Below are 18,775 nucleotides of genomic sequence, written 5' to 3'. Positions count from 1 at the left end.
TATCTCGGGGATGGGTTTGGTGTGAGGGTTGCCGACTGCAGCCTCTGAGACACAGTTCGAGGCCCAGGAGGTGCGTGTGTGCCTTCCGGCATCTAACTGGAATGAGAAGCCTTTCCCGAGTCCTCCTCGTTAGCATTACCCATCCATCCAAGGAAAACAGAGGAGGAGACCCGGTTACATCATCACTCCAATTACCTCCCTGTAATTTCACCATCGACCAAAGGTACTATTAATTCACAATGGTCATTAGTAATGAAGTCTAGTTTGTATTTGAGATAAACAACTAATCATTTTTATAGTATGTGTCCCAAATAAGGCACAGGACATACTGACACTGTGCTTGCCATGCAGTACTTGGGACAGGCTCACACTAAAAATGACACGTGCTGTCTCTCTGAAACTCATATCTGACTGGCACCCTGTGACGTACCTGGCAACCCGTCCCCCGTCCTGGCTTCTGTTTCGAAGTTTGCCAGATAAGTGGCCATGACCAAGTGAAGGCATTAATCATTTTTCCTATTTATTAATATCGATAATTTAAATTGGAATTTAATCTTAATTGAGTGATGGCTGTATCCCAAGCTGGGTAAACCCTCAAATACAGGTTTTTTAAAAATCTGGCTATCTATGGGGACCTTATTTAGCCTTTATGTATAAACTCCTAAAAATCATTTTACCACGTTTTATTTGGGCACAAAAAGTATTTTTTCTGTGAACTAATGAACTTTTTCATGTACATATTTATCTCTTTGCCACCAACCTGCCTTTGTGGTATTTGGAGAAAAAAACACATGTCTTGATAAATGTCCCCCTCTCCATGTGAACCAGAGATTAATCGAAATCAAAGTTCTTAGCACTTTTGCTTCAAATAGCGTTTTTCCTGATGCCCGTGTCCCTTTGCAACCAGTTTTGTACATTTGAGATTCTCTTGCGCTTTCCTTCCTGATATTAGCCTTCATATTAATGAGACAACAAGCCAGCCTTGTGGCTAATGAATTGATTTATTCAACTGCTGGGGAATTAGAAGGACATTTAACCCATGAGCAGATGTTCTGATTTTGTTTCATTATCCCCAAGTATAATAAAATAAGATAGAGCAAATTTTTGAATTTTTCGCACAAATTAAACTGAATCAAGATTAGCTATTCTATCACATTAGAAGAGCTAAGTGAGTTTTGTTAGCTTTGTTTTCCAGGTAGTAGAAGGGAGTCCGTTTCCTTCTTAAAAGACCTGCCTCAGTCCCATTGCCCTGAGAAGTGGTCGTAAAGGCATCTGGAGCAGCTAAGGATGAAAAAAAGGAGGAAGGAGACAAAAGTAATTCCTTCCCCCCCGTGTGGCTTAGCTTTCTTTGGGTTTCTTTGATTGGTACTTCCTTTGGTTTGAAAATGTGACACATTGCCCTGACTGGTGTGGCTCAGTTGGTTGGGCGTCATCCCGCAGAGCAAAAGGTCACCAGTTCGATTCCTGGTCAGGGCGCATGTCTGGGTTGTAGGCCGGTACTGGTCAGGGGCATGTGCCAGAGGCAACCCAGCAGTGTTCTTGCTCACATCGATGTTTCTCTTCCTCTCTTTCTCCCTCCCTTCCCCTGTCCCTAAAAATAAATAAATAAAATGTTTTTGTTTAATGTTACATATTTTTATCAGGGATCATAGTATAAATATTATTTTATATAATTTTTCCCTGAATACTTTCCCATGCCACTAAATCTCTCGAAACACATTTTGAGTGATTTGCCTAATTTCCAGAATTCATTCAGTCCTTCTCATGTTGTGGGACATGAGGTCATGTGTGTTGTGTTCTGTCACTAAATCAACTCCAGTAGACAGGTAGTTGTGAGGAAGCCCCTCAGTCTTGCTTCCCTTGGGCCGTTGTTTCTGGGAGGGGTTAGACTTAATTACCAGTCAAACTAACTTCCAGACCTCATTTCAGAGTCTGAGGACTGATCAGTCTCATCCATGCAGGGCAAGGAGAGAAGTGCAGTCGGGAGCAAGGCTCCACGGAGGGATGGGCCAGCTGGTGGGGCCTGCCCTGCAGCTGCACCCTCCTGACATGTGCAGAGAACAGGGACAGCCCGAGGTGCCCTGCAGGGGGTTCCTTCTGGTCTGAACCATTCCTTCAGATCGTGGCCACATTAGCAATGACATTTCATGGCCTCAGGAACCTGAGGTTGGAGCTTGCATGGCCCCAGGTCCTGGGCACTCGTGGAACTTGCCTAGTGGTTTCCCGAGCCCAGGTTCGCTCAGGCAGCTGGGGAAGATTCCAGCCGCTGGGCCAGCTTCAGACCATAAGTAACCTCAGAGATTCTAAAGGCACCTTTCTGGGCACTGCATTAATGTCTTTGACTTCCCTTCTGGGCTTCCTCTGTACCGTAGGCTACCAGGTGCCATCAGCTTCAACCAGGTGTATGGGTGATTGGCGTGAAGTTCCAGCTGTGACAGTTATCTTTGGAACTAGTAATAACGTATCTAGAGACCAGCTGTGTCTCATCTCACTAGCTGTAAAGTCTGTTCTACCTCATAGCCAACCATTTGATTTTGGGGCTTTAAAAAGAGAGGGGGGGGATGCAAAAGAAATTTTATAAGTCCCACAAGGAGCTGGTGGCTGGAGCTGGTGCCGATGGCTTTCTGGTTGTGTTTCTGATTTTCAGATTAAGGAAAGTGATTACTTCACCTGGGCCCTTATCAATAACCATTTCTTGGAAGAATGATAACTCTCATATTGAAGATAGTCACCAAATCTCATTTTAGGAGTTCCCCTCTCCCCTCATTTATTTTCATGCTTCTTGTCTGAATATTATCATATGTAACATTTTGTCCCAAATCCTTCTACTTTGTGACGGACATGGACCCTCTAGAATTGCGTCTGTTTTTACGAGTGTCTTTATTATCATTTCTCCATTGAAATATGCCAGTGCTCATTTGTTTAATACGTTTGCATATCATACTCTCTAGTCAGAGTTCTTGTGTCATTCGGCTTGTTTTTACTTGCAGTTTTTGTAACAGAAAACTTTTTTAAAGCAAGGTGACCTGAACTTCACTTTGTTCCAAATAAAGTCAGTGTGTTCTTTTTTTAATAGCATCCTTTGATTTATACCATGGCAATAAATGGCTTCGAATTGTATGTAGTTTTTTAAGGCCTGTGCTGAAACTTTAGTCTCATCTCTGCTGACACTGATTCTTCTGGTTAAGCATTTATTCCTCAGTGTCTGGTGGCACACGGGAACCAGGGGCGCACGCGTTTCCTGCACACCGATGTGTCTGTAACTCTCAGGACTGTCTGTCTGTTCACTGTGAGTGTGAGTTTGCATTCCAGAGACATTCCATCTCCCTCCCTGATGTCTTCCAAGTCACTGAGATGTTTTAAAAAGCAATAAAGTTTTTAAAAAGATTATTATTGAGCCACGTGTGCAGACCACTTGCCCAGATTGGGGTCTAAAATGGCCAAGCTGCTGGCCGAGAACCCCCAGCCACACGTGAGAGCTCAGCGAGCAAGCCCACGGACGGTAAGCGGGGGTGTCTGGACTTCGAGGACCCTTCACAAAAGGTGTCTTCATGCTCCATTTTTTTAGGTTATTTTATTTGCTATAGATGTCTGTTTATGTAAAGTATATGGCACACGATAATTTTCTGTATTAATACAATAAAAGCTAAAAAGTTCATTCTTTGGATAGAGAAAATTTAACAGCAAACACTTTGTTCTGGGGGGTTTCTCGGACGGTGTTTTGTAAACATGGAGAAGGCTACATGTTCATTCAAAGGGAATTTGTCTCATTAGTACAAAAATGTGCTGTTACTCATGTTTAGAAACTTCACAGCTTAGCATTTTAGAGATTATTATATTTTAAATTTGTTTCAATTTTTAAAAATGGATACTTCTCAAGCCCTGGCTGGTGTAGCTCAGTGGATTGGGCGCGGGCCTGTGAACCAGACAATCGCGGTTCGATTCCCAGTCAGGGCACATGCCTGGGTTGCAGGCCAGTTCCCAGCAGGGGATGCACGAGAAGCAACCATACATTGATGTTTCTCTTCTTCCCTTCCCTCTCTCCTTCCCTTCCCCTCTAAAGATAAATAAATAAAATATTTTTTTAAAAAATGGATACTTCTCGTCATAAAATTTGACGAGTAATACTGTTTCACTTTATAGGGACTTACTCATTCATGATGTCCATAAAATAGTTCTAATAAAATTAGAAAAGAGAAATAATGAGTTACCATATACTGTGTTTAAAGAACAGTCAAGAAAGGGAGAGGGAAACCAAGGTCTCTGATCATAATCCAAATGTTAAGATACTTGCTCAGGGAAAAGATAGGAACCTGAGAGCTTAGTACTTAGGTCCAGGTTTCTGAGGGACCCTCACTTCAAGGGCTCCGTGCAAGTCCGTGCCGGCAGGATTTCATCCCTGAGGTGACACCCCACCTCTCACACACAGGGACCCTTGAGTGACACTGTATGACCTTTTTCCCTACTTCCTTGTATGACGTTTTCATATATGGGTTTTGGGGAATAAATCCATTTCAGTTAAACTGGTTATAAAGATATTTTGGTAAAACAAGTGCTGTTTATTCACTGTTTTGCAGAATAACACTGTCACAGCCTTGGGGAAGGACAGAGTCCCCTGTTGGCTGGGTTGTACCTCAGTGCAGAAACAGTTGAGGTGACAGGTCCTGGGCAGAGTGAGCTTTGGCCTGTCCATGAACGCGTGTTGTGATGCCTTCCTAAGCGTGCCACACACCAGGAGAAAAAGCCTGTAGGTCAGAGTCTTCATGTCTCCGAAGTGAGGTTTCGACACTAGCCCCTGGCCAGCCGTGAGCTACGAGACGCTGCGTCAGAGGTGCTTTCAGTCTGTGGGGCACCCCGACGCCTTCATCCCATCTCCTTTCTCTGGTAGAGGCCTAAAAGCAGAGCCATGCCAGCTGGTGTGCACTTAGTCTGCGCCGGTGCGTGCACCCCAAAAGTGTGTGCACCCCAAAAGTGCATCATCATGAACTGGCGCTTCTTCCCTCATAACCCCATGCACACTCCTGAGAACTGCGTTCCACAGTCACAGTGACAGGGTCGTGGGGAAGGCGGGGGTTGAGGACAGCCACCCCGAACCAGCAGAGCAGCCCAGCGTCCAGAGCAGCCCCGGCAGCAGGAGCAGCGGGGCTGAGTCTCCACTGCCTGCAGCGCAGTCCACAGCCCCAGGCGTTCTTTGAACTGGGGGGCTCACGCTGCCTCCTTCAGAATAGATTCCCTGGGGGGGTTGTTCCCAATAAAGACCAGTTTCATCACTGCTGAACGTCAGACTCGGTCTGTAGACCTCCATCAGCCTGTTTGGTTGGTTTTTCAGACTTTCACTTTTTCAGAGCAGTTTTAAGTTTACAACAAAACGGAGAGGGAGATAGACTTCCCATGTACACTGTGCCCTCGCACTGGAGTAATCCCCCCCATTGTCAATCGCACTCACCAGAACGGGACCCATTCTGCCGAGGATGACCCTACCCTACAGGGACACATCGTATCACCCGAAGTCCATCACATACCTCGGGATTCACTCTTGGGTATTTATCCCAGAAAATGTAAAAGGAGGGTAATGAAGAGAATGTTCAGGCATTTTGATAAATTCTCCCAGTTCTTAAAATAGTGCAAAAGCTTGCCCTAGTTGCTTCAAACCAGTGTCTTGCTGAGGAAAAAAAAATGCATATGAACCTGTGCAACTTACATTTACACTGGCATTACTCTTCAGTTTAGCAAATGTATGTTAGCAAACTCATATTAAAGAAACATATCGTGCCCTGACGGGTGCAGTTCAGTTGGTTGGGCGTTGTTCCACAAATAAGAGGTCACTGGTTCGATTCCCAGTCAGGGCACATGCCCAGGGTTCGGACTCATCCATCTGGGCTCTTGTGGGAGGCAGTCGCTATTTCTCTCACATCGATGTTTCTCTTTCTCCCTTCCCCTCTCTGCAAAAAGAAAGAAAGAAAAAAATAAAGAAACATTATTTCTTTTATTATTTAAAAAATAAATAAAAAAAGAAACTGTCACTAAAGATTAATTTTGTTACATTTCATAAATAAAGTCAGTTTTATTTTTGGTCTGCTTACTATTTACAAAATATAAACAAAGCGATTGTACTAAAAAAATGCTCATATTGATGAATTAAGACATCAAACACCAAGATAAAAACGGGACCTAGCTACTTAATTTTGTAAATAGAGAAATATTAGTCCCACAACTCAGAAATTTATGAGTCTGTCCAAAACACCAATTAATCTAAATAGGGCATATTAGATAGGTAATTTACAATTTTCTAGTTGCCAACCCATTTCATTACAAGACTGACTAGAATACTACTTTCCACATAATTGCCTGTCCAGTCAAATCAGTCGAAGGAGGTTGAGCCCAGCCTCTGCGGTGGACTGTGAAATTCCCACAGGACAGCACTCATTGGGAAAGCAGGAGACGGGCCCTCAAGCAACCAGACCTCCCCAGTCAGGGTTTCCCTCCCCCCTGCCCACCGCCCCCCTCTCGGAGTCCAGTAGTAAGAGCCATCCGTGGTCCCCTGGGTTCCCCACTCCTGCCCGCTCTCGCAGCCAGCCCCTCAGCGCCTTTCCGCCCGAGCTCTCTGTCCCCTCCTCGGCAGCATGTGGACGCGAGTGCGGGGTGATTGTGTGACACAGTGCAGGCCTCGCCTGCACTCCAACTCCTTTTGTGTTCTGCACCTCCCCTTGGTAATGAACATGAAAGCTAGAGAAAATATTTCTTGAAAAACTAAATATACTTAATTGTGTTTTCAAGCATTCTTGAACGGTTGAAATCTTGCCTGATTTAAATGCACAAACCGAGCAGGCGTTGACCTGTTGGGGCCGCAGGATGCGCCCTGAATTAACGCACAGGAACGCTGGATGCCCGTCAGAGCAGCAGGGTCCGTGTCCCTCCGCCCCCGAACCTACAGACACTGGTGGTCGTGGTGCGGAGGACAGGCGCTCGGCCGCACCGAGCTCACACAACAGCCACGCGTGTGTTTACCTTCCTCAGTTAACCCTCAGACCTCTGCCATTCAGTGAACCTGAGAATGAGCCACCGCTCTGCGAGGGAAACGCAGCGGGAGGGGCCGAGCCCTTGCCCAGGACCGGGCGATGGGCGTCATAGGGCCCCGGGGTCCTGCACAGCCATGTCGGGATGCCCTCGCCCGCTGCAGAGCACACCCCAGAACTCGCCGAGCGCCGGGCTCAGTAACGCGCGCTCCCCGCGCCCCCTTACCCACCCGCTGACAGCCATTGCTCCAGACACCCCCTACGTGGGGTCCGCTGAGCCTAGCGCATTTCACTTAGCATGCTGTGTGTCCTCCAGGCTCATCCATGCTGTTGCGTGACAGATACTCAGCCTCTTTAAGGCTGAGTATCCCCCATTGTCCGTCTCTACCAGATTTCCATCACTCACTCCTCCATCAGTGGACGCGCAGGCCGTCTCCACCGCTTGGCTCTTGTGTGCGGCACTTCAGTGAACATGGGCTTGCACGGGCTTCTCTGTACTCCCCTTTCATGTTTCCTTGGATAAATACCCACAAATGGTGTGGCTGGACCATATGATAGTTCAGTTTTTATTTTCTAGGGATCTCCAGTCTGTTCCCATAGCGGCAACACCAATTCATGTTCCCTCCAGCAGGGCCCATGTTAAACAGAGTGCCAGTCTCTTCCTCCGAGCCTTGGGGCTAGTTAGGAAGAGGGAGTCTTTCCCGCTGCCCAGCACATAAGCGGGGCCTACTCTCAGAGATCACAAAATGACTTGTTCAGGGAGGGGAAAGGCCATTTTATAGTGTGAGAGAAAAATACCCTCAAGCACTTAGAAATAAAGGTGCATTCCTGGAGCTTAATTATCACAATAAAATCGACACATGGCCAATCGCTGGGATCGACTGGGAGTCCCGTGGAAAGGTGCGGTCCATGGCTGGCGGATCGAACACTTAGAGAACACGCTTGAACGTGCCATCCGAGCTTGACAACACACTTGAGGAAGCTGTGCCCGGATAAACTGCACTAAAATAAATGAAGAATAAATGCAAAGGAAATGTCTACTTTGAAAACTAGGTGTTTGTTTACATCATTTTCCAGCTCAAACAGCAAAAACAAACAACACCCGGCCAATCTTGATGTTCCTGTTACTATGATGGTCATCGGTTAATTGGGGGATCCGCATGTGCTGAGAGCAGCTGATAAACCAATGTGGTCTGAGTGGAGGAAGGCACCAATCACTGCTGGGGTGTTGGCTTGTTTGTTTTGGTTTGGTTTTCAGCCTTTCAGCAGTGACACTGCAGAGCTGGCCGCAGGCGCTTCTTGAAGGAGCAGTGAAGATGGGGGGTGCCACATTCTGTAGTTCCCAGGGTGCGTGGGGTAAGCCCCTCACACATTCTCTGTCTGCATGGGCTTTCCTTCTCCCATTTGATTTACAGGGCTCAGAAACTTCAAAGCCTTCATGCTGTTCCCTCAACACCAGCACCCTTGAACCCACTTGTGAGAGTCACTCTTGAAGCCACAGTGACTCCTTGCAAGTATAGGGTTGCCTGTGTTAGCCTGTGGAAATGTCACAAATTCATGGTCGGTCTGTCCCCTAGACCCTTTCTCCCTAAGCATGGCTGTGCACAGTCTGGCCACTGGAGCTGCAGACTCGACTCGGCGTGCAGCGTGCCAGGCCTCACTGCCTCCTGGACCGACTGGGTTAGCTCCTGGCCACCAAGAAGCAACCACCAAGGTGGGGTTTGTTGTGTAAGAGATTTGTTGGGAAGACACTCGAGGAGGGCGTGCGAGGAGGGTCTGACCCTTGCAGCGTGGAGGACAGAGGGCCAAGTTGGCTGTAGGTCCTAGCTGGTTTCTGGCCAGCCCACATGGAGTCCTACAGCCCTTGGTCCATGTCACTCAAGTTCTCTGTCTTGCGAGAAGGAGGCTGTCTTACCGTTTTTGCGGCCTCCGGTCATGGACTTGGGAGCAGCACCAACCACTGGGCCTCAGTGCAGGGAGGTGTACAAGCCAATCCCGGCGCAGCTGGAGACGGTGCAATTCCCCGAGCACCACTCCTCTGTGCTAGCATCTGCCTTTTGACCAAGTCTCAGGGTTTCTGTGCATGTTGAACCTCGAGAAGCACCACCCTGAAGTAGCAACTAGACGCTTTGGGGGGCCTTACCCGGAGTCAGTAAAGTGGCTCCTAATCATCATAGACTCTCCGCAACAAGTCAGCCCTCCCGGGATGGTACTCTATGGTTCACTTGGATGGAATTGGCTGTTCAAGTGAGAACAGGTGCGGCTAGTTTGTTGTTAATATGTAACAAATGTGTTAGCGGCCAAAGCAGAATTTCCACCATGCTTCACCTCTTTGCTGGGGGAAGCTGGGTATGGTGTTTTCTTCCTCTGCCCATTAGAGTTTCAGGTCCCTGCAGTGAACACCATGCAGGTGCACACCCATCGTCTTTTCACCTGCAGTAAGCAGTAGGCATGATTCTCCTGGGCACAGCTGGGAACACCCACCTGCTAGGCCAGTCTTGCTGAGTGACATCTGCTGGCCTCATGCCGAGTATCGGGGCTTCCTTTAGGACAGAGTAGACCACAAAGTAAGCTTGGTCACAAAGCCTTGTCCCCTCTTTTGTGGACTTTCCGCAAGTTCAAGATATGCACAGGCTCCTGCATAGGATGTCCTGCAGTCCCCACGTGATCGCATTGCCCACAGTCTTCACTGTCCAGGGGCTCCATTTCGGTCTTGCATCTCCTCCCTCTCCAGTCAGGGCTGGAAATCAGGATGTCTAAAAAGGGCTCCAGGCAATGGAATTCCAACAGATTTGGAAACCACTGCTCTGAAGTAAAGTACATGTTTAGGATTCAGCTCTGCCCCACAGAAGCAGTCTCTGTGGAGTAGTATGACTCACTCTCTGTTCCAAATAACATTGGGTTTTTGGTTACTGAAGAAGAACATGAAAAGCTAAAAAAAAAAGTAAATCCCTAATTAAATGTAACGAACTTTTGTTACACTCAATAATACTTACTGTTATCTTAGAACCCCTGTAATTTGTACAGCACAGAAATTCCAGGGGTCAGGGAGGCTGCTACACCAAGGCCCACAGCACTAACTATCTGGCCGGACTTATAGTTGGATTCTCAGTGCTGGGCAGAGGAAATTCTCCTAACGACGGCCAGCCTCTGGTGACCCTTGCAGTAGGACTTTCCTGGAAACTGAGTTAAAGGTGTAGTTCCAGTGGGAAGCACCTCTGGGTCATCATTCTTTCTCTCATGTAGCTACGTCACAGATTGGGAAGTAAGTGCAACTCTGTCCTCTACCTCAAGCAGCTCACAGATGCCCCTAGTGGTGGCGACAATGTGAATAGTTCATTAGAACTGAGGTGTCTGCTGTTGCTGGGCCGGAGAGGTGGACCAGGTCAGACTCACAAGAGGACCCAGGATGGGGCGGACGGTGCAAAATCAGGGAGTGTGTGCAGACAAGCCCCACTTCGTGTGTTTGGGCCACTTACCAGCACTGTTAATTTGGAAAATTATTTAACTCTTCTAATTCTCAATTCTCTCATCCGGAAGATGGGGGTTATATTAGTACTCACCAAATAAGGCAGTGAGAATTAATTGAGAAAGTCTCCTAAAGCATTTTGCTGACAATTTACAAATAGCAAAAACCTAGTAAAGTGAGTTCTTGTATTAATGGTGCCTGTTAATACATTATTTTCTGCAGGCAAGCAAAATTAATTTGCAGATATCTCAGTCCACTGTGAGGGAAAGGCTAGATAATACACTGCTCATTAACTCCTAGAAGGCAGGTTTATTAACATTACCTTCACTTAGAACATTAGGACGTAGCTGCCCACTGTTGTCCTAGTGAATGTAAAATATCATTACGGAGTTTCATGAGTATATTGCTTATGTCTCTTTCCTCCATCCTATTTTTTCACTTGTGGGTTTAAATTCCTACAGAATTTAACCTACAACCGAAGAACTATAGAATTCCAGAACTCCTTGATTTCAGTGCCTACTTTAATCAATAATTGGTAACATACCAATTTTGTTAATAGTGCCAAAGTGCTTGTACGTTTTAAATATTCTCTCTGTTATGCATACCCTGTTTTAACCTCTTCTGGTAGGAATTTATTTTATGGAACTGAGGTAAGCAGTTTGGTTCAGCATACTTCCATGTCACAGATCACCGCAAGTGGTGTGTCAGAGGACATCTGTCGTGCCTCACCTGCCCTCTCTAGCGCCGTTAGGGGTCCCCTGTCCCCACAAACGCTGCACCTTCTCCGCGTCTGTGTCAGTGGAACTCATCTGTGCCTTCAGACAATGTGAGCACTGCAGCCCGCTGGCCTGGACCCGGGCAGGCTGTGCCGAGCAGGACAGGCCAGCACTCAGCACCCACCCGGCTGACTTCAGTGAGGGTGCGCGGGAATGCCGCTGCCCTCTCACGCACATCGCTCATCCCGCTCCTCGGCCGCAATCCGCATGAGCCAGTTCTGGTTAAGGGAGGTATTCTGCTACACAGCCCTTCAGAAATAAGGCACAATACGATAAAATAAGCCATCAGATTTAACAGTAGATTTAATAGGAACCTACAGACGAAGACGTTTCTCTGTAGAATAGCTGTCGTTTCTGAAGAAGTCTCTCTCCCCTTCCTCAGATGCCACACGCCTCACCCTGTGGCCTGGTGACTAACCCCCCCATAGCCCTCACCCGGTGACTGGCCTCCCCCAGATGACTGACTGCGCAGGGCACAGCTGATTGCAGTTCGGGGCCCTGAATTCAGAGCTGTGTGCACTCATTTCAACGCTGAAAGATGCCGTTAGTGATGTTAGGGAAAGGAAACGTACAGACAGAAAAAAAGTTTAGCATATATGAGGTCTGTCCGGGAGAAGTCCAGCCATTGAGAATATAACAAGAATGGTTTGCACAACATTGATGTAACCTGTCAGCCAAGGAGAGTGGACTGGAATGCACATGTGTGAACAATGACGACTTCACTGTACTAGTCAGTGGGGGTGGTAGATGTCATTGAGCGAGCCTGTGTACCGTGTGGCTGTCACATTCCAGATGACTGAGCGAGCAGAGTAAGGAATCTGCATCAAATTTTGTGTTAAGCTTGAACATTCCTCCGCAGAAACTATTCGGATGATTCAGAAGGTCTCAGCTGTGAGGAATAGGCAGCTTCATCACGACAACACGCCTGCTCATGCTTCACGTCTTATGTAGAATTTTGGGGGGAAACATCAAATCACCCAGATGACTCAGCACCCTTACAGCCCGGATTTGGCACCCTGTGACTTCTGGCTTTTCCCAAAACTAAAATCACCTTGGAAAGGGAAGAGATTTCAGACTGTTGACGAGCTTTGGGGAGCTACAGCGGGGCAGCTGATGGCGATTGAGGGAACTGTGTGAGGTCCCAAAGTGCCTACTTTGAAGGGAAATGAGGCATCATTGTCCTATATACAATGTTTTTTGTTATCTTGTGTCTTCAATAAATGTCTCTATTTTTCATTGTACATGACTGGATACCTTCTGGACAGACCTCGTATGTCTAGTGATTGAGCATTCGTCTCTTTTCACAAGAACCCAGATTATGATACATAATTGCACAACAAGCAAATGGTAGATATAAATCAACTTTGAAAACTGCCAACTGGGCCACCCAGTCAGCTTATGCTATGTCAACTTAATGTGAAAGCTGTCTTCTTCACACATGACAAGTAATCAGAAACAGGAAAGATTTGCAGGCGCAACAGGGGACAGCTGAAAAGACTGCTGTAGCCTCAGTACGTGCCCTTTACTTCCCATTGAGTGGTGACTCTCAGCCAGAGGTCACAGTGGGGCCTCAGAGCCTTAACCCGGCGTGCTGGGGCCTCCCCTCTGGGTGTCTCCCAAGTTATTGCTGCTGGCCAGAGTCCACGAAGGTTCAAACAGCCGCCCAACACACACAGCAATTCCTCCTTCACGCCTGAAAATAGGGAGTTTGAGCTGGTTTGCCAACTCCTTGCCTCTGGGTTGCAGAAGCTGTTTAAAAGGGTCCTACCATAAGACTATACTTTCAGGGATCATTTCTATAGTTCCTTAAAATGGTCCTACCGTATCCTGCTGTCTGGCACTGTGCATTGTTTTTGAAGATTTGTGATGTCTTTAGGGTCCTTTTAGTGCAGGGGTTGAAAAATTATCCTCGTACAGAGTTGGCTTCAGCTTTTCTGTCTTTTCTCCTCCTTGTCCCTCCCAGACAGGAAGGATTGCATCCTGGAGCCGCTGTCCCTGCCGGAGCGCCCAGACGACTCCCCCACGCTGGGAGAGCCTCCATTCGTGCCTTGTGCTTTCTGCGAGGAGAACTTTCCTGCAGCGGAGCAAGACCAGCTTCTGAAGCACATGGTTATTGAGCACAAGATGGTCATAGCGGATGTCAAGTTGGTTGCTGACTTCCGAAGGTAAAGACGGTTTTTGTCAATAGAGGAATTAAGTGTATCATTCCTTGGAGGAAAGGCAAGACGTGTACATAACGTTATTCCTCTACAGTTATGAGAATTGTTTTCTTTTATAAGTTTCTCCCTAGACTTTTGAAAAAAAAATCTTTGCACTCCTCTGTCTTCTGGAGTGTGTAAGTCGTGTTTGCGAATGTCACATGCTGTTGCCAGTCCTACAAATTCTGGAAACAGACCAGCTCTCCAAAGAGTGGGTAATATTCCCTTTGTCACAGTCCACAAGACTGTTGACATTGTTGACCTCTATCAGACTGATTTTACATACGTGTGTGTGTGTGTGTGTGTGTGTGTGTGTGTGTGTATTTGAGGCCATAGACATTCTCTAGCTGAGCAAGTCCTTCCAGAAAGTCCAGAGTAGACGTGGTAAAAGGCCACCAAGGGTTTGGCAACCGGGAACCTAGGCACCTTTCAGTCCAGAAGGGTGTTCTCCAAAGAACTCCCTCTTAAGCGATGTGAGGCTGTTGGAAACCAGAGAAGAAGCCAGGCCACCCAACAGACCAACAGGCCTGAGAGTGCGAGCCGATGGGAGACAAGCGCAGGGAGGGGACGGGTTTGGGAGTCACCGACATCAGGCATATGTGAGCCGTGGGAACCTGGCCTGTACCCCTGGGGCCCAGAGTGACCAATGCAACTGCCAGCCCCTGACTCACAGCGAGCCACTCACCACACACGGGTAGCGAGGGCAGGGGTTGCTCTGTCCCAGCCCACAGTTCCGGGAAGGGCTGGCCCAGAGAGCGCCGGCTGCTCAGCGGCTGCAGTGGGGTATTGTGTGCTGTCGCTGTCCAGCCGCAGCGGGGTCCAGGGATTCCTGAAAGGTGGGTAAGGCGTCAGCGATGGGTAACAGATGACAACACGCCTCAAGGGACAGTGAAGCTCTGTTCCGTTTATTTCAAGTACAAGCAGGGTTTTATATTTTCATTTTTGGTAGTGATTAACATTTGCAGGTGCATAGCATGATCGGTTAAGCAGAAAAAATCAATACAAAGGTAACCAGGAAAAGTATGAAAGTTCCCATAGATTCAGTTACATTGAACAAAAGTTGTTTTGACCAGGAGAACCATTAATCAGACAATTTGAAATAGCTGTATGTACAGAGTTTGAATGTCTTATTGTTTATTAAAGTTTCTCAGAATTTGTCATGGGGCAAAAGGATACGCTAGATTGAGTAGAGGTAATAGGAAATTTATTATAAGGCCTTTGTGATGTCTAACTTAGCTATCCGTTCTTTTCTATAAAATGTTTCTCTGTGTACTATAAACTCTGACTCCCTAATAACTGTTTCTACATGCTTAATAGCTAACCAGCTTCTCTTATTTCTTAGCCTGTCTAATTCTAATTGATATATATCCCTATTCAAGGTAAAGGAGGGGCTGTTATTCCAACTTTTAGACATTCAGGGGCTATTTCATCAGAGGGGATTTTTTCCATCCTTTCAGGCAGTTCCGTGGGGAATACTAATGTTTTCCCCTGAACTGTCCCTTCCTCTTGGGTGATTTTCTCAGGAATAAGTAAGTACAGTACAATGCCTATATTCAGTAGCAAGAGTAAAATAGTTAAAATAAAACAGCCAATTGTTAACCCATTTTGGATGCCACGTTCTCTTCCGTGGAGACGAATTCCTTGAACTCGAGTCCTCCGTGCCCAGACCCTGTCAGACAACATGGTTGGAAGAGGCCGTGGCAGCGCGTGTGCCGGTGTGAGCTGGAACTGGACAAGCATTTTCCTTAGAAACGGTGTCGTGGTGTAGTCACTGGCTTACACGGTCACTGAAAGCACACGTGTTGATGGAGCTGACAAGGTTCCATTTGGAGGTGTCCTGTCCTTATTTCCCTGCAAAACAGAGTAGCCCAGACACTGTCATGCCCCCGCGTCCACACTCAGTGTTCCCAAGACTGCACCTTTTCTAGCAAGCCTCTGCTTCCCCGTGGCGGGCCTCCCAGAGCCACGGGCTGTGTGCCTGGGGCGGGCCAAGGGCCGAGGGCGGACCCGTGACTCCAGCACCCTCCCGAGCGCTGTGAGCACGTCCCCACATCCGTAAAATGGGGCGACACCAGCCCTCAGAGACTGTTGACCGTCACAAAGAGGAGGGCGTGGGTAGCACCCACTGTGTTACTGTGTCAGTCTCATTCCGGGGGTGGGGGGGGGGGAAAGTCCCTATTTACCAGGGCTCGGGGCTTCAGAGGCAGTAATGAAATGTGGGGATCCATCACCCCAGAAAGGCGATTGTGTAAGAAAGTGGGCACTTGGATCAAAAAGAAAGAGATGCATTTCTGATGTGTTTTATAAATAAGGTGCAGTTAACAGGTACTTTAAATTTGGAAACCTAAATTCTCCTTGTCATCTGTCCTCCTAAGTAATGTTTTTACTCTCAGGAAGTAGATGTGTGATTAATTCAAATCAAGCAGAAATATTCGTGAGTAAACTCTGTTCCTTTTAAATACCTTTTAATGTCTCTAGTCTCCTCCAGGTAACACCCTCCCACTGTTCAGGGAAACCTAGGCTGTGTCTCCCAAACAACACACATGCGCTGTGTGGTCGGAGGTATTTCGGAATCTTTTCACTGCTACCTGCCATTTCCCGACCTCAGAACGGCAGTTGAAGGGAGAGGTGGGGGTGGAGGGAACAGTGAAGGGTTCTGTCGGCATGAGTTAGTTTACTCAGAACTTCTTCACAGGTTGAATAATTCATATATATGCACACACATATAATTCATGTACATACAAACTTGCACACACAGCTTCTCAGCACTTGTTGCTTCAGAGCAGAATAAGTAATAAAAATGATAAATGATAAATAATAGATAAGAGATGGACTTACCATGTGCTTTATAACAAATAAGCTGTAAGCGTTCATGTTAAATATATTGGACATTTTATTCATTGGAACAAAATAACAGTACTCAGGTAAAGGAAATAAAACAAAAATAAAAATTCTTTCCTTTGAGCCATTTAACACAGTTATTTGTACTGAGCTGTTTGCTAGCTTCACTCAGTAGATAACATTTTTCCAGCAGATAAACATTAACCCCTTGATTCTTGGCCCTTTCTGTAGTAACTTCCTCGCACTCGGTGCTACTTAATTAACAGCATATTTCAAATCCTCATGCCCTTGTCAGTGAACGCATCAGCAGGGGGCTGGGCAGGCAGGATATTATAACAGAAAAATTTTTTGTAAGATAGTTTTGTGAAACATGGTTGAGGTTCTTCCATAAGATAAAAAGTATTTGCTGATAACCTAATAATTACTTTTATGGCTTTTTAATAAAGTATGAAATGCTTTCATAACTTGTCCAAATAAAGAGTTCATACGACGGTATCTCTCGGCTGCCTTTATATACTGAGTGGCTGCGACTGCAATTTAGATAAGGTGGAGCGGTAGAAAGAAATGCAGAAGGGATGTACTGCAAGATTCCGTAATGTGAACAAGTGCGTTTCGGGGGGGTGGGGACCACGCCACAGGAAGCGTAGGTTGGAGCTCTAACACCTTCAAGCCATCCTTCAGTTGAATCTGATTTATCTGGATGCTTCTACCAACCACAGGGAAATGCATATATTGACACCTCTTCATTAGAATTATAAGCTTAAAAAGTACTGATAGGTGTTTAACAAGGATGCATATTAAATTTAGACTTAGGTCAAATGCACATTGCAATGCAGACCTACTTGTGTAGTATGCTACAGTATTTCATACATTTCGGTGGTATGGGAATTGATGGTTATAGTTTGCTTTGCAACGTGGTTTTGTCCCCCTGATGTTGTTGTCACCCAACCTTTGGCCAGGGCAGAAACATTCAGATGGCAGCGTTGTGCAGGACCTGTAACCTGCCACACCCAGAACCCGCAGCTCCCTGCTCTCGGAGGGAAGGCTGCCAGACAAAGGCGCCCTTCAGTGTCCTCCTCTCCCTTCCTCCCACGGGAGGTCCTCCCCCCCCACCCCACCCCGGAGGCAGCTGCGGTCTGGCAGGGCATTTCACATGAGTGATGCTAGCCATCGCTTCCCAGTGCCTGCCACCCGGAAGTAAACTTGGATGTGGAGTGAGCCTGTGATGGGTGCTGTCTGTTCAGTACCCTGGGAGGCAGTGCCCGAGCTTGGAGTCCTTGGAGACTAAGCCCCATGGACTGTTGGGATCAGGACACCATCCCCTCTGTAGGGCTCTCGCTTCTTGCCATGTCTTGCCTAGACAAGCAGTTCCAGATCCACAGCCCCAGACAGTTCGCGTCACCCTTCACTGTGGAAGCAGGAGGTTGGGGGCAGGTCAGACCAAGGGCTCATATTAGGCCACATGCTGTTTGGAAAAGGGAAAAAAATGCTTTCTTCCTTCAGATCTTCCTTTTTGTGGTTTAGTGTTGTCTTGTCAAATGCATTCTCATTGGTCTTTAAGAGAAAAAAACACTTCACGTATCCACTGGAACTCTAAGTCTGGGGGCTCTTGTCTTTGCTGTAGTCCTGGTATAGCTTGGTCCTCCTGTGGCCCTGCAGGCACTGTGATATCAGTGGCCTGGATTTGCATTTGAAGCTGGAGAGGCCAAGTTCAGATCCCAGCTCTGACATTCTCACCGTGCAGCCAAGGGCAGGAGAGCTATCAGTCAATGGGGACCGCTAATAACCGTCATCCTTACCATCACCATCATCTCCTTCACGCTGCTCTTCCGCCACCTCAGTCGCCCATGTCTGCCCACTGCTACTATTACTCCCACTGTTTTAATTTTCTCATTAAATGTTCGATGAAACATTATCATTGTTTTAGTTGTTTAGATGCCAGTATTTTCTGGAATAAGCTTTTTCTTTACTATAATCATTGTTCCCTTTTTTTTTAATAAAAACTATCACTAACCCAGAATGTTGGACACTACTTTGCATGTTGTCATCTTATTTAATTATCAATAATTTATTTTGTAAATGAATAAACTAAGTTTCAGAGAGATTTAAAAACTGCAAGTTCAGGTTCATAACTCACAGTGTGACGTCCCTGCTTCCCTGCCCACTGTGGCCGGCAGGGCTGGTGGAGCCAGCAGTTGAAACACCGGCTTTGAGGGCCAAGCAGAGCCTGAGTTGGAGAAGCAGGACTTTCTCTAGCCCGAGATCCGGGCACACAAGAGTCTCTCATTGCATTGACTCCTCATTACCAAGTAACTCAATGCCAATTCAAAGGAGAAGTCCAGTCCTGCATACCGGCTCTGACCTGGCCCTTGTTCGTGTAGTTTCTCATACACGTGTCACTAAGCCGGTGAACATCGGTCAGAGGTCAGCAGGCTGCGTGTCAAGGACTCATTACCGCCTAGAACACCCTGCAGA

The 18,775-nt window shown here is 46.9% G+C and overlaps 1 protein-coding gene across 3 annotated transcripts in view; it reads left to right on the top strand.

Annotated features, from left to right (window-relative positions):
* Positions 1-18,775, top strand: part of ZNF277 (zinc finger protein 277) — a 75,464-nt gene that overhangs the window by 26,320 nt on the left and 30,369 nt on the right. For 2 of the 3 annotated variants that reach the window (XM_037041122.1, XM_037041120.1), the window contains exon 2: positions 13,225-13,426. In XM_037041122.1, the coding sequence (XP_036897017.1) occupies positions 13,225-13,426 (202 nt within the window). The remainder of the gene's footprint in view (positions 1-13,224; positions 13,427-18,775) is intronic. The other variant, XM_037041121.1, reaches the window with a different exon arrangement.

The sequence above is a fragment of the Sturnira hondurensis genome, unplaced genomic scaffold, assembly GCF_014824575.4.
Source record: "Sturnira hondurensis isolate 20B ecotype Veracruz unplaced genomic scaffold, ASM1482457v3 Scaffold0002840, whole genome shotgun sequence".
NCBI classification, from domain to species: Eukaryota; Metazoa; Chordata; class Mammalia; order Chiroptera; family Phyllostomidae; genus Sturnira; species Sturnira hondurensis.
This window is presented reverse-complemented; position numbering and strand designations above follow the sequence as displayed.